General features: G+C 45.7%; 1 protein-coding gene across 1 annotated transcript in view; it reads left to right on the forward strand.

The window, feature by feature from the left end:
- The window catches only part of Ehd4 (EH domain containing 4), an 84,855-nt gene that overhangs the window by 47,158 nt on the left and 17,419 nt on the right, over window positions 1–20,278 (forward strand). The window contains exon 4 of the mRNA XM_004623378.3: window positions 13,663–14,075. Coding sequence (XP_004623435.2) covers window positions 13,663–14,075 — 413 coding nt within the window. The remainder of the gene's footprint in view (window positions 1–13,662; window positions 14,076–20,278) is intronic.

Consider the following 20,278-nt stretch of genomic DNA (forward strand, 5'->3'; position numbering starts at 1 on the left):
AAAAATCAAAAACTTACCTGTATGTTTATTTCACTGAGTTTTAGGCTTAACTGATTTCTTTTTTATAGAGATTTCCTGTACTAACTGTATATCAAACTAGTGGCTTTGGCATTGCAAATTCTTCTTTCAGCCTGATGCCATTCCCAGACCTTGTGTGTCCTTCGGAGTGTGGCAATATTCACATGTGACACTGTTGATGAGCTAATGCCCATGGGATTTCCTGTGGGGTGTAAGGAGGTCTCTCCCGTATGTTTTGTAGTTTGATCCTATCAAAGGTCCTTACAATACCCATCTGTAGCAGTGTACAGCACAGTACTCCCAGCAATCTGGGAAGCTGAGGCAGGAAGATTAAATGTTTCAGCCCCTTCTGCAACTTAGAGAGACCTAGTCCGAACTTAACATTTTTTTTTTGAAAAGCCTGAGGATGAGGCTCAATGCAAAAACTCTTCACCAAAAAAGAAAAAGAAAAAAATATGTATATATAGATCGGTAGATCTATAGATCTATCTATATCAGTGTAAGGAATATAATGAAATAATTATTTTTAATCATTTTTACCTTCTAGAGTTAGTCATTCAGTACTGTAGCTGCCATAAAAATGTAAATGGAGGTTTACATTTTTATGCTAGTCCTATAATTCCTTAGTATCTGATATAGAGGCTATCTATGTATTTTTTAACAAAATAATACATGCCCTGTATAATGTTTACATGGTGGTCCTTTTAAAAAAAACAAAAAAACAAGGAATTGAACTCAGGACCTTGTACTTTCTAGGCAGACACCGTGCAATGTAACATGCTTAAAAGCCACCAATCAAAAAAAAAAAAAAAAAAAAAGAAAGAAAAGAAAAGAAAGATTGCCTGCCACTCTGCCATGCACTGTCCCTGAGATCCAAGTTCCTGGGTTTGAATCTGGGCTCCCTTGAGAAAGAACCGCGTGCCTTGGGCAGGTTACCGGACCTTCCTAGTCTGTTTCTATGCCTGTAAAGTGAGGGCCTCGGTAGCCCCGCCGGGTTGGGATGTTGCGATGTTGCGAGCTGCACAAGATGATACTGATACAAAGCTCTGGAGCCACATGGGAATGAAGGGAGCTCAGGAAACATTTGCTGCTTTGTTTATTTAGGTGTCACTTTGTTCTCAACTACAGTCATTTTTTGAAACAATCTTTTTCAGTTGCAAAGTAAACTCAGCTGGGAAACAGTGCCAAAACTTCTTACCCATGTTTAATTGAAGTTGCAGTGACCTTTTGTTAAAACATAGTTCTGTTACCTGGATGTTCCCAGGTATTTGATGTTTATTTTGAGATTTATGCTTTCTATAATTAATAACAGCCTTCAGAAACTTATACAAAGTCCTCCAACTTGCTAAAAATCAGTTAGGCTTCTTGTTCAATACAATGCACTTGATTAAGCCAAGTGTTTTTGTTTCATTTCATCGTGAGAGCATTTAACATGAGATATATCCTCTTAACAGTTTTTCTCCAACCCCCCTCAACAAAGGTTTGCGTCCGGAACAGTGTTGTTAGCTGAGAGCACCATGTGGCCAGAGCTCAGTGGACATGGACGTCACACCTAGTGACTCCCCCAGCCCCCGCAGTCACCGTTAGCCCTCAGGTTCTGAGGCTAATCTAGATACATCACTTCAGCGGAATCATGCAGCAGCTGCCCTCTGTGGCTAGTTTATTTATTAGTATTATGTCCTTAAGGTTCATCTGACATCCTGATTTCAGTTCTCCTGGATACATACCCAAGAGTGAGGTTGCTGGATCATGCAATAGTTGCTGTTTCATCCATGTAGGAATAAACCAAATGTATTGCACACCTACTCTGGCTATATGAGGTGTGTTTAAAATATACAGTGAATATACAAATTTTCAAAACTATAACAAATATTTATTACACACTTAATCCCTCCCTCGAAATACTCCCTCTGGCTTTGAGCATCATTCTTGCCCACTTCCTGAGGCAGTTCTAAAAGTCCACTCTCAGGAACGTCTTTACAAGGTACTATCAGCAATACAGCGAGTGCGGCTGCCCAGCACCATCCAGGGCAAAGGCAAGCTTGTACAAACATGGTGTGTCCTGGTGCACCTTAATCACTGGATCTACCCCAAAATCAAAATGACCACAAGAGGTCAACATTTTGATTCAGTTGAGGACAACAAAGCAGCCACAATGGTACCATTAAAGACACTCATGGAGGAGGACTTCCAGAACTGCTTCAGGAAATGGAAGCATCGCCTGACCACAGGAAGCCACTGCTGAAGATGCCACTCCCTGGAGAGGGAGGTCAAGGCAGGCACTCTCCTGTGACCCACAGTACCTTTACCAGTGACCCACAGTGTCGCTGGATCTGGGACCCCAGTCCGGTATGCAGCACAGAGGACCCTCCACAGAACTGGCACAAAGTGGACATTTTAAGAGATTTACACAGATGTTGGTTCTTGGAAGCCAGTGGTCAAAAAAAGAAAAAAAAAAGTCAGAACTCTCTGAATTAAAAAAAGAAAGAAAGAAAGAAAAAGAAAAAGGGCCGGCCAAATAGCTCAGCAGATTAAAGTGCCTGCAAGCAGGTGCAGGGACCAGGGGTTCGATCCCTGCACCTGCTGTGGCAGCCCCTCCCCCAGGTCGCGCTGAGCCGGCAATTAAGACTGGGTGTGGAGGCGCATGCCTGTAATCCCAGCACTTGGGAGGCTGTGAACAGGCAGATCACTGCAAATCCAATCTAGTAGTGAGACCCTGAACACCCTGTAGACCCTTCCCTAAAATACAGAAGGAAAAAAAAAAAAAAAGATAAAATTGTAAGAATGATGGAAAATGTTGGAAGTGAAGGGAGTATTTTGAAGGGGATTAATGGCAATATATCTTTTACTACAATAACTTGTTTTTTAAGTTTTATTTTATTTATGTATCTATTTGGTACCAGAGATCAAACTCAGGGCCTTGTGCTTGCCAGGCAGATGCCACTGAGCTATATCCCTGGCCCCTAAGTTTTATTTTATTTTATTTTATTTTGGCCCCCAAGTTGTAAATATTTACTGCATTTTCCCATCATATCTCATGCTGTAGTGAACAGAATGAATGGATCTTTGCCCTCATAGAATTTTTGTCTTCTAATCACTGCAGAGTATAAGTGCTAAGAAAAGTCAATCTCTGTACTGTAAGAAAATGTCACAGGGCCCTGATTTAGATGGCAGAAAGCATCTGAATGGGCTTTCAGGTTAGAACCCTGATTGAGACCTGGCCCCACTTGCCGGCTGCCTGTGGTCCTGCCCATTGAGTGATCAGTGCCAGGCGGGAGCACCAAGGGCTGTGGCAGAGAGCAGACCCTCACAGAAGGGAGCAGAGGAAGGTCCCATGCCATACTGGGGGGGGGCATTCCAGGAGAAGAGGAAAGCTGGGCAGGGCAGGGCACAGAGATAGGAAAGCACAGACTGCCGCTGGGTAAAGTAGAGAGCCCAGGGGCCGGGGAGATGGCTCAGTAGAAAAAGCACTTGCCTGGCAAGCACAAGGGCCTGAGTTCAATCCCTGGTTCCACCAAAAAAATAGAGAGCCCAGAATGCTTTGCGGGTACAGAGGGTGTGACTAACAGGAAACTAGGAGAAAAACTGTGGTGAGATAGAGATTAGTCATGAATGATTTGTTTGTGTAAACACTGTTCTCAAAGTAGTCAGGAGTAGTCACAGTTTTAGAGATTAGCCCTGAGTTCTAAGAAGAAGTGAGGGTGATTTGTGGGCTGGACTGGAGAGGAAGGGACCCGAAGACAAGGGGGGCAGTTGAGAGTACCACCAGCCCTGTCAGTGCCTGCTGTAAGGGACACTCATTGACCAGGTGCTGGAGAGGTACAGGAACACAAGGCCTAAAAGACCTCAGATCAGCAGGGAAATGCAGAGGTTATGAGGGTAGGGGCTGGACGCAACTGGAGTTGCTAAAGCTGGTGAGGAGGCAGCACAGGCCATACCTGAAAAATGATGAAAGAGTCTAGCAGGGACTGAGGCTGTGTCCTGGTGAAGGCCGTGCTGCCCCAAGGGCACAGGAAGGACGTAGGCAGGGAGAGCCTGGTCTTGGCTCTGGCTGTCCTCTATTGAATTGCATCCTTTCATTGATACATGTCTTGCTTAAAACTCAGGTAATTAGACATTTGGCTCTAGGGGGAAATTTAGGCTTTTTCCCCCTCTTGTTCTATTAAAAATAAACTGCCAAGTTCGCTTCCTCAAGGGGCCCCCACCCGGCATTTACCTGAGCCAGGGAACAGCTGTGTAACCCCACATGCCATTTCCTGGTGGGCCTTTCTTTAGCTAGTGTGGGGGTCAGAGCTGTGACGGGAAGCCTCTTCCTTCCTGACCCTCCCATTGTTCCTAGAACCTGGAGCCAGGAGTGCCAAGCTGGAATCTTCCACAGAGTAGATTCTGTTTTCCCATAGCTTTGAGGTCCTTTTGCAAGGCTAGAAACTATAATTTTAAACAGTTCAACTAATTATATCTCATATTTTTCATAAGACTTCCCCTGGAAAGTTTTGGGGTGTGTTTGTGGAGGTTTTGGTACTAGGGATTGAACTTAGGATCTTGCACTTGACAGACAGGTGCTGTGCCACTGAGCTAACTCCCCAGCCGTGGAAAGTCTTAAAGAATTAATATTTGTACAGTTAAATGAATAAATATTAAAAATGCATTGAGCACCATGGAAATAGTGTGTAATTACACGCATTCCTGCACTCTCCACACAAGTGTGTGCACACACATCCAGACCTGTCCGTTTCCAGACCATGTTTTACTCAGCCTGCCTGGAACTGATTCCCCTACACCCAAAGCAGTTTTCTCTCTGTTCTGGGAGCCTCTCATCACCTTAGTCAGAAGGTAGGATGCCTGTGAAATGATAAAGCTCTCAAAGTCCTTGAAGACAAGTCAAACTTTATATCTCCTCATTAGAGTGTTGTGTTTTGTTCTGTGACCTGGTCCTACTAAATCATTAAATTGTGCAGGCTGGGATTAAACTTGGGACCCTTCTACTTTAGCCTCCTGAGTGGTGTGATTACAAATATACAGCACCATGCATGGCTTTAGAGTGCCTCTTACACGAACACACCGAGCTCCTGCTCTGTCTTCATTCATCTCAAGACACCACCAGGATAGCTGACAAACCCACTTCTGCTTTCCACACCTTCAACAGTTTGCAGAGATTTGTGTGTCATTAAACAAGTTGAGCAACCTTGGGTTCTATCCTTTCTTTTTTCACTTATTTATTTTTATTTTTAAGTCCATTTAATTGTCCAGTTTGGTGAGTTCTGGAAAATTTTTGTACACACATAACCATACCATCATTGTAGTTGCTATGTTTAGCCCTAAAATGTGCCGCGCCCCCCCCCCATTCTCATGTGTTTAGAAAACGACTGGATCACGGGGCGCTGTACGCACCAAGGACGTCATCCACTCATGAGTAGCTGAGTGTGCTGTTACAAGGGGGCCTAGTTTGCAGTGGGTCACGGGAGGCAGGACTTGCGAGGGTATCTCTCCTTCCCCACTCCTCCTTCTCTGTCCACTTCTGGCCACCATCTATGAGCATCTTCCTTCCACCCAAGCTCTTCCACCATGCAGGTTCTGCATTTGAGCTGCAGACCCTGCACTGAAGCATCTGAAACTGAAAGGCAAGGGATACAGTTCAGCAGCATAAGTGCCTGCCTGGCAAGCGCAAGGTCCTGAGTTCAATCTCCAATACAAAAAAAAAAAAAAAAAATCTGAAACTGGGTGCTAAAATAAACCTCTCTTCTTTCAGGGTTGGGTTCTGTGTTCCAGCAACAAGGAAAGTTATTAAGCTAATGATGTAAAAATTCCATCACTCCAAGAAAATACCCTTTGTTTAAGCCACTAGCAGCCAATAGCAACCCTGTCCTAGCCACAGGCAACACTGACCTGCTTTCTGTGGCCTACTTCAGCGTTGCTTGTTCTATGGATTGATGCACATGGAATCACTGGGTGTGGGCTCCTTCATGACAGCTTCTTTGCTTCGTGTCACAATGTGCCGGCATATCACTCTTGGGCTTGTCTCCAATCTGGGGCTCTTAGGTATAAAGCTAACAACCTGAGTTTTATACATGTTTCTTGGTGACAATTCCAAGCACATCCTGGACACTAATCACTTTTGGACTTTTGATTTGAAGTATCTTATTAAATTCCCAGAAAGTGGTCCCTGTATTTCTAATTTTCAGACAGCTATATCCCAAAAGATTCCGTAAAGCCAATTCTGGGCATTTTGATGATGTTTTTCCACAAAAAACATTCCTTTAGGGCTGCTCTCGGGGAGCACTGTCCTGGGACTGCAGGCCCAAAGAAACAACCAGACCTTGGGGCACCACCGCCAGTGGGCTAACAATAAGAACTGAGGTGACACAGGGAGCAGCAAGCATAGGACAGCAGAGATGGCTTCTCTGAGGACAATCAGGTCTCAGGCTGAGTCGTTCAGTCAGCAGTGGGCACTGGACAGGTTTGTATGTGGTCTGGAGTACCTGTAAGAACTGAGTAGCACGTGTCCAGACTGAAGGTTTCAACTCCTCTTTTTTTTTTTTTTATTTTTCTTGGTCTTTTTGAGACAGGATCTCACTGTGAACTTCAGGCTGGCTTTGAGCTCACTTTGTAGCCCAGGCTGGTCTCAAACTCACAGAAATCCTCCTGCCTCATCCTCTGCAGTGCTAGGGTTGTAGGCGTGCTCCCACACAACTCCTCATTTTAAAACCCTGTGTACACCACACTGAATGCCATATGCCACCTGGTGAGTTTTTACCTTTCCAGGCTTGCGTGGAAGCAGTGTGGCTGGCCTCCAGTGTGGTGGGAACCCGCCTACCCTCTTCAACAGAAGCTTCGGGAAAGGTCATTATCCTGATCCAGCGGGGTCCAACGCGTGCCCACGTCACCTCAGCTAGCGTGAGCATGCACAGGACTTCCCTGAGCTGGGAAGTGTCTGTGGCTGGTGTCAGATTTATTTTAGGAACAGCCCTTGTTCTCTTTGTCACTAACGAGCAAAGGAATGCCACCAGGGTTGTGAGTCCACTGCCCTACTTATAAAATCGGTGGTTTTTTTTGTTTGTTTGTTTACTTAGTATATTTCATTATCTGTTTTCTGAGTACAGTGGTACCTCAGTTCATGAACTTAATTTGTTCCATGATTCTGGAAAGAATGGCCGCCTTCATCTCTGTGCAGGGAAGATGACAGCGGCTGTATCCATCCCTCAGTGCAGTTCTCAAACTTTTTCTTAATGTATTTAGTGCAGGGTGTGTAGGGTCTCACTACACAGATCTGACTCATAGTGATCCTCCTGTTTTCAGCCTCCCAAGTGCTGGGATTACAGGCACATTTTACCATGCCCAGTCTTAGTCTCAATCTTAGCATGCCCCAGGGATTAAACCCCAGTCCCTGCATCTGCCTAAGCAGGCACTTTAGTCCGCTGAGCTATCTGGCTGGTACTCAAAAACAAGTTTTTGTCAAACACTTCTGTTTGTGAAGCAAGTTGTTAGTGAAGCAAAGTTGCACAGTCCTGATTCTTTCAGCTGTCTTGGGCATCACTGTATGGTCATCTGTACCCTAATTTCATTCCACTGGCTGTGGACTATACCGCTCCCCAGCTGGGCATCCTACAGCAGACATGGAACATGTCCTCTCTGTCCATTTCCAGATCCAGAGTTTTCACGTGACCAGCAGATACCGATTTGACAGCTGACTAGGTGCCAAGACAATTCTGAGTGCCTCACTTATGTTCATGCTGCAGGTTCATGAGACGTATGGATGCTATTATTAGACCCATTTTATAGATGAGGGAAGGAGACCCAGAAAAGTTAAGTAATTTTCCTGGGGCCATGCAAGTAATAAGTGATAAGAGCAGGATGAGCGCGCAGGTAGTGCAGGTCCAAGGCCCACATACTCCGCACTGCTACATGTGACCGTGAGACATCCATCTGCCCTTTACACACTGCAAAGCTGTGCTGTGGAGCCACAAGAGTTCTGAGAGCTCAGAAGAGGGAGCAATTGAGTCCTCCTCTGGAGAAGAAGGGAGAAAAGAAACAGCAGTAGCCATAATGACAATAATAGTGGCAGCTCATGCTTGTGGCAGGTTCCACAGTTGAGCACATTAAACGTGTGTTCTTGTGCTAAATCACTCAACCTGATTTACTACTGGTGAGGAAACTGAGGCTCAAAGTTAAGTCAAATGTCACTTAGTCAAATTTAGCCTAAGTGTTTTGGAAAAGGATCGGGCTAGATTTTTATTTCTAGGCCCTAGAAGAGTGATGACAAACCTATGGCGAGCATGCTGCAGCAAGCTGTCTGTTATCATTTGAAAGCTCTAAAAGGTTCTCATCACTGCCCTAGAAGAAAGCTTTGCCAAGGCCCAGCATGAGCAAAGGCAGGAAAGCATTCAGGAATTTTTCAATCACTTTTTTTTTTTGCTTGTTTATTTGTTTTGATACAAGGGATTAAACCCAGGGCCTACGTCATGAACTACATCCCAGCCTTTTTCTGTTTTTTTTTTTTTTTTTAATTTGGTGACAGTTTCCCTCAGTTGCTAACTGCCCAGATTAGACTCATACTTAGGATCCTTCTGCAACAGCTTCCCTCTAAATTCATTTTCAAGCCAAGCATGGTGATACACACCCATAATCCCAGCACTCAGGAGGCTGAAGCAGGAGGATTGCCAGGATTTTGAGGCTAGCCTGGGTTACATAAGTGAGTTCAAGGCCAGCCTGCACTACATAGCAAGGCCCTGTTTTTTGGGGGTTTTTTTGTTTGTTTGTTTGTTTTTGTATTTTTTGTAGGGAACCGTCTACAGGGTGTTCAGGGTCTCACTACTAGATTGGACTCATAGTGATCCCCCTGTTTACAGCCTCCCAAGCACTGGGATTAGAGGTGCAGCAACACCTCACCCAGTCTCAATTGCTGTCTCAGCATGCCCCAGGGGTGGGGCCTGCACTGCAGGCCCAGAGATCAAGCCCCTGGCCCCTGTGCCTGCTTGTAGACATCTTAGTCTGCTGAACTATTTGACCAGCCCTAAGACCCTGTTTAAAAAATAAATAAATAAATAAATAAACCTACTTAAATTCTCTTTCTGCAGTTCTCTGGTACACCATCTAACCATCAGTTGGTAGCTTTTTAGAACAAAAGGAAACTACCCTAAGTGCACTTGTTTCGTTTTTGCTAACCAACAAGAACATAGCTATGTCTTCCCGGTTCCAAACCTTGATGTGTGCTCAGTCCAGCAGTGGCCCTCGCTCTCATCCAGGCAGCTGACAATCTCCCAAGCCAGTCCTAGGGATTCAAACCTTGTGGATCTGGAGGGGGCCTGGGTATCTAGATTTTAGCAAGCCCCTTATTTACTAATGTTAAGACCACACTTTGAAAATCAGCACTCTCTCGTTCTGAGTCACTGTTTTCCTTCAACAGCCAGAAGTAATGCATTATTGAATGTTAGATCAGCTGAGGTTTTTTGGTAGCTAGGCATTGGGTACCTGAGTCCATGACTTAAGAATTGAGCCAACCAATTTACAGCATTACAAAGGAAGGAAATTCTGGAGGAATTTTACACGCTACTCATGCTACAACACAGATGACCCTTGAGGACTTCAAGCAAAGTGAAATCATCCGGTCACACAAGCACAAATACTACCTGATTCCACTTCTGTAGGCTACCAGAGTTGTTGCCTTCATAGACACAGAAGGGGGACTCATGTGTCCAGGGGCTGGGAAGGCAGGGACGGGAGTTATTTAATGTCTTTCAAGTTTCCACTAGAAAGATGAAAAAGTTCCAAAGATGGGTGACAATGATCGCTGCACTAAATGAGTGTATTCGATATCCAATCTACCTTCTTGTACTCTTTAGTTCTTGCTGTTGCTTTAAAACAAGAAAATAGGGGTGGGCTGAGGAGATAGCTCAGTAGAATAAGTGCTTGCCTAGCAAGCGCAAGGTCCTGAGTTCAATCCCCGGTAATGCAAAAAACAAAAAGAAAAAGAAAATAGGGGCTTGTCCAGAGACAAGTGACAACCTCTCATTGTAGACACACAAATGGCAGCTCTGTTCCCAGAAACTTTTCTTTTCACTGTATCATTGGGTTGGAATGGGAGCTCCCTCTTGTTCTGCCTTCCCCTCTCCCTTTGCAGTGTTCTTGATGGAACCCAGGGCTTCACATACACTTGGGAACTGCTCTACCTTTGAGCTACATCTCCAGCCCAAAATCTTTTCTTTTTTAAGAAAATAAAAGGGGCTGGGGAGATGGCTCAGTAGAATAAGTGCTTCCCCAGCAAGCACAAGGGCCTGAATTCAATCCCGAGTTCTGCCCCCCCCCCAAAAAAAAAGAATTAAAATGCCTGTTAGGAACTCCAATTTTAGTTAGAGTTTAACATGCATTGTGTCCAAAGCACTCAACAAAGGCAGCCTAGGAAGAGGCAGAAGGATTCCCACGGCTACATAGTGACACCCACACCAGCAGTGACACCCACACCAGCAGTAACAGCTGTGTTTCAGCTTCCCTGTCTGGGTGGCAGGTTTCTTTTGGCACTGGTAGTATGAGATACTGAGAAATAGTAAAATGTGAGGGAAATGGCTCACAAGTTGCTGTTATTGTTGTCAAAGCAAAGAAGCTGACTCTGGCTATCTGAGCAGATTTCATAGGAATAGATCGTTCCTAGAATGGCTGGAAGATGGAAAGATAGGCTATAGGCTGAGCAAAGGATTAGGAAGCTGCCACCATCAGACTGTCAGTTCAGCCACCGTCACGGCCATGGTTCAATTCTGTCTTCCCTCAGGGTTCAACCTCCATTCTGGTAGAAAGAGAGGAGTGTATAATTCTAGATCACTGCCCTTGGCCCCACCTGCTAAGGACTGTCTGCCACACTGTCAGCCTCTATGGCCCAGAAAGATCCCCTCCTCTCCAAACATGAAGGCATTCAGCAAAAAACTACCCTTGGCCATTGTGCTCCCTAATCACATTGTCTTCAGTCTGTCTCCAGGCGTTCAGATACCTGAGCCTGGTCACAGGGAGATCAGGTGAGAGAGTGATAGCATCAGAGTGGGGGGTGGACCATCCCTGCTGGAAAAGCATCCACTCTGCAGGTCTTCCTGTGGATGGGCCGAGGGCACAGTGAGTCCACTCATCTGCTGGGGCTCTGGCCCAGGGTTGCCTTGTACACAAGTCAGTGTCAGGTGACAGTGTGACACAGGCTGTGGTAGTGCAAGGGTAGAACTCAGAGTGAAGTATGGACTCTCAATCTTTACATACTCCTGTATGCTCATTTGGTAAGGCTTTAGTTTTCCTCCAATCTAATCTGGCTACCAAAAGAGATGAGAATATGAAGCAGGGCGTGGTGATACATGCCTGTAATCCCAACAGGATTACGGACTGAAGCAGGAGGATTGCTGCAAATTCCAGACCAGCCTCAGCTATAGAGTGAAACCCTGGAGAGAGAAACATGCAGAGAGACATGAGAATAGAGCCAGGTATGGTGGCACACACCTATAATCCCAACACTTAAGAGGCTGAAGCAGGGGGACCACTGGTTGTTTAAGGCCAGCATAAACTACATAATGGAACGCTTCTCAATAAGACAAAAAAATAAAAGAAGTTAATGATGAAAATAAACGATGCCCCCACTTCCACGCACTGCCTTTGTCTTCCTTGTCCCCAGGGAGTCAGGCTGCTGCACTGGGACAGACTAGAAAAGTGAAAAGCAGGAAGTAGACATCTCAAAACTGCGTGGTGGCTTCTGTACCTACGAAGTAGTTTCCCTGAGGAAGAAGGGAAAAAAGGACCAGGAGAGAGACACAGGGGCTTTAGCACTTCTGAATTTTTATTGTTAAAAGTATATCTAACTCTAGTTTGCTGGTACAGCCACTCCTCCTACACCTGTTCTTCCAATGCATGGAAACACTGGTCTGTGGACGCCTTTACTTTTACTAGTAGCTTGTTCTCCTTAGACATGTCTGCTACATCTGCCCTCGACCGCCACTCTCTCCAACCCACAGCCAGCCAGTGTCCTAAGCTAATGTTGGTGTTTGGGGATTTATTTGTGCTATCATCCATACCCATATTGCTGAGTGTTATTTTGTATTTTAATATTTTACATGAATGTTATCATGTTGTACTCATCCTTTTAAAACTCACATTTTTACTCTACAAGTTTTTGTGGTTTTTTGTTTGCTTGTTTTTAGTTTTGCATGTGTTGATCAATGAAAATGTAGTTCATTCTTGCTCCCATATGATATTTTGTTAGCTGAAATTTTTCCTTTTTTTTTTTTTTTTTTTTTTTGAGGGTGTAATTTTTTTGGTGTTGTGGACTGAACCCAGGGCCTCATACTTGCTAGGCAAGCGTTCTACCACTGATCTAAATCCCCAGCCCTTGTTAATCTGAATTTTAAACTAGACTTGATGTTGAAAAGCATCTGAAATAAACAAGATACAATGTCTGCTTGGCAAACACAAGTGCCTGAGTTCAATCCACTAGTTCCACCAACAAACAAAAAAGATACAATATCAAAATTTGTCAATTACCAGGTTAGGTCCATCTGTGCCATTATGTTATTCTCTAGATTTCAATATATTTGAAAGTTTTCAGAATGGAGAGGAAAAAGGAAACAACAGTGGAAAAAGGGTCAGAAAAGGTAGCCTCTCAGTCTAGGCGTCTGCAGCTAATCAGGCCCAGATAAAAATAGGCTTTGGGGGACCAGCTTCATCTCATTTGCAACTCGTGGGAATCTGCCTTCCTAGGGAGAGGCCAGAGGTTTGACCTTGGGCTGAATGAAGGGTGTTTATTTAGCTACTTGGTTTGGAGCACGTTGGTAGATGGCCAGAGTGGGCTCAGTGGAATTTGTTATAGGCCTGGCTATTTTAAAAGAGAAATTGGCAAGGAACCATTTCACAGAACTGCTATGAGACATCATTTTGAAAATATTTATAGCATGTAAGCTATAAATAGGCCAAATGATAAATATCAGTCACAGCTTTGACCAAGCCAACCTTTGACTTCCTCTACACTCTACAATTTTGGGTTAAGAGAGAAGGATTCCTCCTCTCTTGTGCCTGCTGGATGCCCTGTGTGACCCCAAGTGCTTTCAGGGTCTCTTCTTCCTCCCAGGGATTTTCAGGAGAGGGAGGCCTGCCAGGATAAGAGTTTCCCCATGCTTGGTGAGCAGCAACAGCACAGAAAGGAGACAGGCATGTCCCCAAGCCAGCACACACTCTAGGTTAGGCTGGGCCAACTGTCCTCCCAGGGCTCCTCTGGGTTCAGGAGGTGACATGAGCTCTAGCCTTAGTGTATGTTTCTGTGCTGTAGCTGCTTCCCATGCCAGTGCTCACAGAGCTGGTGATCACTGATGGGAGGACTGCCCGGGCTGAATCAGAGACTCACAAGCACTAGGTGAAATTGCCAGAATGCAATACTTGATCAAAATGACCCGGAGCACCATTTCATTCCCTGCTGCTTGCCGCAGGCAGTCTCCCCAGATGCCCAGCATTAGCCAGGGAGCACTATTTAAATGATTTTCAGGTCATGGGGCCTCTGTTGCTTTTAACTTCAAAATGGAGCTTTCTCTTTAGCAGTCATAGAGCCCACACTGTTTCCCGAACACCCCCATAACTGTACCCCCCCCCCAAAGCTGTCAGGCACACTGACATGCCCTTCTGTCCACCCAGGATATGACTTCTGCCAGGTCCTGCAGTGGTTTGCTGAGCGGGTCGACAGAATCATCCTGCTCTTCGATGCTCACAAACTGGACATCTCAGATGAGTTTTCAGAGGCCATCAAGGCTTTTCGGGGCCAGGATGATAAGATCCGCGTGGTGCTAAACAAGGCCGACCAAGTGGACACACAGCAGCTGATGCGGGTCTATGGGGCACTCATGTGGTCCCTGGGCAAGGTCATCAACACCCCTGAGGTACTTCGGGTCTACATTGGCTCCTTCTGGTCGCAGCCCCTGCAGAACACAGATAACCGCCGGCTCTTTGAGGCTGAAGCCCAGGACCTCTTCAGAGACATCCAGAGCCTCCCTCAAAAGGCTGCAGTGCGCAAGCTCAATGACCTCATCAAGCGAGCCCGGCTAGCCAAGGTAAACCAGTTACACCCAGATTAATGCCTAGGCTGAGGTGCTCCATCCCAGAGGTCTAGGGATGGACATATGCCAGAGTAAGATCGAGGAGCCCTTCAAACATCCCAGTTCCTGCTCTGTGATCTTGGGCTAAGGGTTTAGCTTCTCTAAATTTGTTTTCCAGGCTTAAAACAAGAGCTGACAGGGACACTTCATAGGATGGTTCTGAGGAATCAGTATGATAGTTTGCTCCCGTGGCAAAGCACTTGGCATAGGTCCTGACACATAAGGTAGGACCCATCGGGGCACTTACTGCTTGGAAGCTGTTTTAGGACAGTGGGAGCCCTGGGAGGACAGTTGGCCCAGGCAAATCTAGTGTGTGCTGGCTTGGAGACATGCCTGCCTACCTTCTGTGCTGTAGCTGCTCACCTACATGTTTTGGCCCTAGCCCAGCCTCTCAGTAGCCCCTGGCACCTGTGCCCTGTGGGGTGGACACCAATCTGCTGACCTTTCAACAGTAGAGCAGTCCTGTCTCTAAAGAGAGAAAAGCATGTCACTCCTCTAAGAGGAAGTATAAAGAAACAAAGAGTTATTTAGAAAATTTGTATACAGCACTGGGGAGATAGCTCGGTGGTCTAAGCAGCTGCCTGGCAAGCACAAGGACCCAGGTTTGGTCCCTGGTACTGCATGCTGTGCCAGCTCCAGAACCTTGGGCATGCTGTGCTGGTCATCAAAACCAGGTTTGGTAGCACACACCTGTAATCCCAGTGCTGGGGAAGCTGAGACAGGAGGATCACTATGAGTCCAAGCTGTGTAGCAAGACTCTGTACCAAATAAGTAAGGAAATAAAAGATTAGAAAGAAAGAGGGCTGGCCAAATAGCTCTATGGATTAAAGTGCCTGCAAGCAGACGCAGGGGCCAGGGGTTTAATCCCTGGGCCTGCCATGCCGGCCCTGCCCCTGAGGCATGCTGAGAAGGCAATTGAGACTGAGCATGGTGGTGTGCACCTGTAATCCCAGCTCTTGGGAGGCTGTAAACTGGCAGATCACTAGGAGTACAATCTAGTAGTGAAACCCTGAACACCTTGTATACCCTTCCCTAAAATACAAAAAAAGAAAGAAAAAGAAAATCTGTATACGTTACATGAAATGATTGTCCTCTAATGCTGGAAGCATTTCTAGATTCATAGACCTGGCTGGACCATAGGAACCTGTCCCCCATGTGTCCTTATAAGTAGGCACATAATCTCCCTGTGTTAAAAGAGATGCATCCCAGGTGACTCTGATTCATAGCAAAGGTTGGGATCCAGAGGCCAATGCTGACCCCATTTCACAAGGCAAGGTAAGCTAAGGGCTTTTTTCAGAGTCATCCAATCCATCGTGACAGACCTGGGGCTGAACGTCAGCCACCTGGCAGGCAACCGGCCTTCTGCTCATGCCAGCCCACAGGCTGCATCTCCAGGCCTACTGAGGTTTTGTCAAGGAGTAAGGTCAGCCTAGCTTTGCCTGGTCTAGGGTGTCAAAGAACCCACATGGCCTACGCATTCCTCCTGGCTTTTGTCTGGCCTCAGCACAACATCAGCCCTCTGTATTCCAGCCCTGCTCTGCCTCCTCTAGACAACAGGGCTCAGCAACGGAGGTGGGGCTGAGAAGCTCTGCCCCAGGGAGGAGGGTGGGAGGAGGTAGGGCTGCTGCTGGAGCTCTGTTCTGCAGGGGCAATGAGATGCCGACTGGGGACAGGCAGGCAGGGCTTCCCTGAGGATGACAGTGGAGAGGGCTACAAACCTCCAGACCTGTCCTCCTTGCTCCTTAGCAGCCTTCTTCATACTCCTGGCAGCATCTCTTCTGTACAGAAGAGGTACACTCCTGGCTGCCCTTCCCCATCCGTAGGACCTCCATCCCATCTCCTGTCTATCTCCTTCTGTCCCAGTGCAGGCACATGCATTTCTCCCATATTGCTCAGCGGAGCTGAGGGCACACAGTTCTTGTGTGAGTCATGGTTCTTTAGCCTTTCTTCTTGGTGTAAGCTGCTTCCCTTGTCTCCGGAAGGGCAGGCCACTTTGCTCCAGCCCTGCAAGGCAGTTATGCTAACTGGTTTATAAATCCACTTGCCTGTGGCTCTCCCACATTATCTCCTCAAGCTTCCCTGGGCCTAATGCTTGGCGGCAAGAAGTCTGCCTCTTCACTGACTTCAGCATGTGACATCTCTCTCCTATAGCTTAACTTCAGAGTAGGTAACAGCCCATGTTGCTTTAGAACCAAAGCTGGGAATTCATACTGTACCTTTTGCAAATTTTAAGATTTTTTTTCCCCACTATTTTTAAATATTTATGGACATTTTAAATTTACCATTTACTGCTGAGGGCCTGAAGCCTCAAGAAGCAGCTGTGTTTGGTCATATACTGAGTAAGGAACAAAGAGTGGGCCAGAAGCACCAACTCCATAACCCCCGAGGCTTCCCTGCCACCCTGGGGCATCTACCCTTCAAACAGGCCAGTGAGGCTGAGGTCTCAAGAGGCATAGACTGTGGCTCTGTATTCACCACTATGAATAACGAAAACCCTTGTGCAATGGGGGAAGGGGGGCTTAAACTTGCTGAGCTTACTGATAGGAAAAAAGCTTGCATTTCTTTTCTTCCTAAGAATAGTATCTCGCTTGTTCCTTTTCACAAAGGAAAAATGTTTGAGGCACGGGTACTTCCAGCCTGAGCTTCTCAGTGCCAGTGGCTCAGGGGCAGCGTCACTCCGAGCAACAGGACAGGAAATGGGCTCAGCTGCATGAGAAGTGGAACTGAGCACAGTAGATTTGGTCACTAACAAGTGGCACTCACATTAGACCATCTGCAGGTTTTGTTTTTGCAGTGCCAGGGACCAAACCCCAGGCCTTGCATGTGCTGGGTAGCACACTCTACAGGTGCACTGTCCCCCAACCCCCTACCTGCAGTTTTATTTGTGAACCTTGTTTTTGCATAAAAGGACAAGCAGTCACCCAAGCCTTTCACTTTAGTGTTACACTTCCTAAAAATGCCTTTGCTTCACTTTTGTTTTTTGAGACAGTCTCACTTTATAGGCTGACTGCAAACTCAAAATCCTTCTCAGCCTTCCAAATGCTGAGACTACAGGCTTTTATTCTGGTATATTAATCTTTCTCTCTCTCTCTCTCTCTCTCTCTCTCTCTCTCTCTCTCTCTCTCTCTCTCTTTTGGTGGTACCAGGGATCAAACTCAGGAGCACTTATCCCACTGAGCTATCTCCCCAGACTTTTTCCTCATGATCTAGGTTTCCTTTTGAAGCTAATGGTGCTCCAAGAGCTACAGTCTGTATTATGTGTGTCATTTATTTATTTATTTTTTGATCCTGTCAATAACCACACAGAGTCCCAGATCCTTATCCTCATTTTACACATGCAGGCCTGATGCTTGGAAAGGCGGGTAACATCCCTGAGATTCATAGCCTGCAAATTACAGAATAGCTGTGTATGTTACATTCCACATCCAGTAGCCAGACTGCTTGCTAAGTCCAGAAAGCACTCGCTTGCAATGTAGACGATCCCTTCCTACCATCCTTGCTTCTGCATTAATCTGCCATTCTGTTTACTCTCAAAAATTCTCCACCCACAGAAACCCTGCAAAGCTGAGAGGCTTGTTGTTGGTCTGACATTTTGAAAATATAAACAAGAGAAGTGACGTCTGAATTGATTCTTGGGGTATCTGATTATAGAGCATTATAATTAAGCAGAATACATGGCCCATCCAGAGAAAGCAAGTGTATCCTCATTTTAATTAAGTCGCCACAAAGATAACATTGCAATAATACTAAAAATAGGTCCGTTGCCAAAATCAGATAACTTCTAGGTCTTTAGTTTTTTTGAGTCAAGGTCTGGCTTTGTAGTTCAAGTGAGCCTTAATCTTGCTCTGTAGCCCAGACTTGGCTCAAGCTCTCAGTCTTCCTGCTTCAGCCTTCCAAGTGCGGGGCTTACAGGCATGCACCACTACAACTGGCTCTCGTTTTTCTATCTTTTTTTTTTTTTTTTAACAGCAGTCTGTCCCAAAACTAGGAAATCTCAAGAAAGGGCTTAGCAAGGCCCAGTGTCAATAGGCAGCCTGTGACGACTGATCATTCTCTAAACTCCTTGTCGGGTGCACTGCAGGATTGTTTAGAATGAGCTGTCAGGGAAAGCCTGAACAAGGGTTTGCAAATATAAGGTCATTTTCTTCAGCTCTAATAAATCATACTCATGAAAATCAAAATCATCGTTGTGAGAGAAATGGACCAAAATAAAAAGGGAAGTGAGTTTACTGTAGGTCCTACCCTTGATAAACATATTGTCCAAGATTAGGAAACGTTTCCACCCACTCAGAGATCCTCAGTCAACAAAAAATGAGGTGGCATTTGAGGAAGAAACCAATAAAAATGGGAAAGAAATAGCTCAGTGATCTTAAGGGTTCACTGTAGTTCTGTAAAATTTAGTTTCATCTTCTGAACATGTTTTCCTCTCAGTCTCGTGTATCATGCGGAGCTTGGCTTCCCTGTTCACCAGAAGTGAGGCACTTGGTACCAGTGCATGGACCTGGGCTCAGGGTGTGAGGACGGCTGTGTGCTGGGCGGGGATGAGCTCTTTATTGTTTATCCACCTTGAAGCTCTAAAAATAGCCCAGCCAGCAGCCGAGCTGTTGTCAGTGTGAGCGCTTGAGGCCATATAAGGAAGCCTGTTGCTTGGCAGTGTGACCTCAGATGCCTCTGAGGCCCCCTCAAGTCCCTTTAAGGCTGTTCTGGATCACAGGAGCCTCCAGTGCCAGCTTGATCTGAACACAGTAGCAGACCTTGCTCAAGCGGGAACCAGTGAGCTGCTTGTCGCTGTCCCTTCCAGACTCATTTCTTTTACCCCATGGGCTCACCTTTCCGCTCTCTGCTCTGTTACCTGAAATGTTTTCCTCAGTACTGGGGTTGGACCCAGGGGCTTCACACTGAACTACATCCCCAGTCCTTTTTTATTTTAAGGTAAGGTCTCACTAAATTACTAAATTGCCCAGCTGGGCTCCAACTTAATTCCTACCTCAGCCTTCCAGATTGCTGGGATTACAGGCATACAATACCACACTTGGCTGTTAACTGAATTTTGTATATCTTCATAAACCCACTTCTGAAATGTGTTGATTTCCTGATTTTAAGTGTTCTGTATGTGTTTCAAGTTGGGTTTATAGAAACGCAGGTCCCCACCAATTTTTTCAAGTTTACAAATGAATAGCAGGGTATCCTGCTTTCACACCTGCCTCCTCAAACTACTGCCCGAATGCCACACCACCCATTAGGTTTCCCCACTAGGGCCAGGTGCTGCCCTCCCGGTTCAGCTGGATAGAGCCAGGCTCTCTCCTGAGCACATACTTCTGAACTTGGAAAATACACACGTGTGCACACACATGCACACACACACCCACACACCCACACACACACACACACCTCTCACTAGACATATTTAATGAGGTTTGCATTGGAGGATATATGAACTATTCATAAATCCATACAGCCCCCTTAAGGGGCTCACTGAGTTATTAGATTAAAGAAAAATGGTCATTTTGACCCATTTGATTTAACCTCAGGCATCAATACTAGATGACTTGAGACTTTTCTAATTTTATACAAGGAAAGGATGAATGGGACAAGATAAGAATATTCAGAAGACCACAGAGGTCAATGTCATTCACATGTGCATTAAGCATTTGGAGCCCAAATTCATCATGTTACTGTACAAACAGGGAGAATGTGCTAGTTCCTTGGAAAGAGGACCAATCTGAACCTTCTCTGGCAGTAGCTAGGGCCTGAGGCCAGTAGTTAACAAGTAACTTTTATCCTTCCCTGGATAAATGTGCTTCCCTGAAGTGCATTCCGGTGCATCACCTTTGAGTCTCATAATAGCTGTGTGAAGTAAATGTTGTCATTCGCAACATGTGGATGACAAGCTGAGGTGAGGCTGCCAGTGGCTCCCCTTGGGCTATCCAGAGTGGTGACAGCCAGACCTGCCCTTCCATCACTAGGGTTCACCCTCCCTCCCTCTTTCCCTCCCTCTGACTCTTCTTCTGAATACTCTGTTCTTTTCTATTCTTCCTTTATTAATTCTCTTTTTTTTTTTAATTTTTACAGTTTCAACAAATAATACACTGCATATATTCTTCTTAGTGGTTAATTGCTGTACAAGATACAGACTTGTGATCCTATTTACAAACACC

Source organism: Octodon degus, unplaced genomic scaffold (assembly GCF_000260255.1).
Source record: "Octodon degus isolate 3935 unplaced genomic scaffold, OctDeg1.0 scaffold00002, whole genome shotgun sequence".
Classification (NCBI taxonomy): Eukaryota; Metazoa; Chordata; class Mammalia; order Rodentia; family Octodontidae; genus Octodon; species Octodon degus.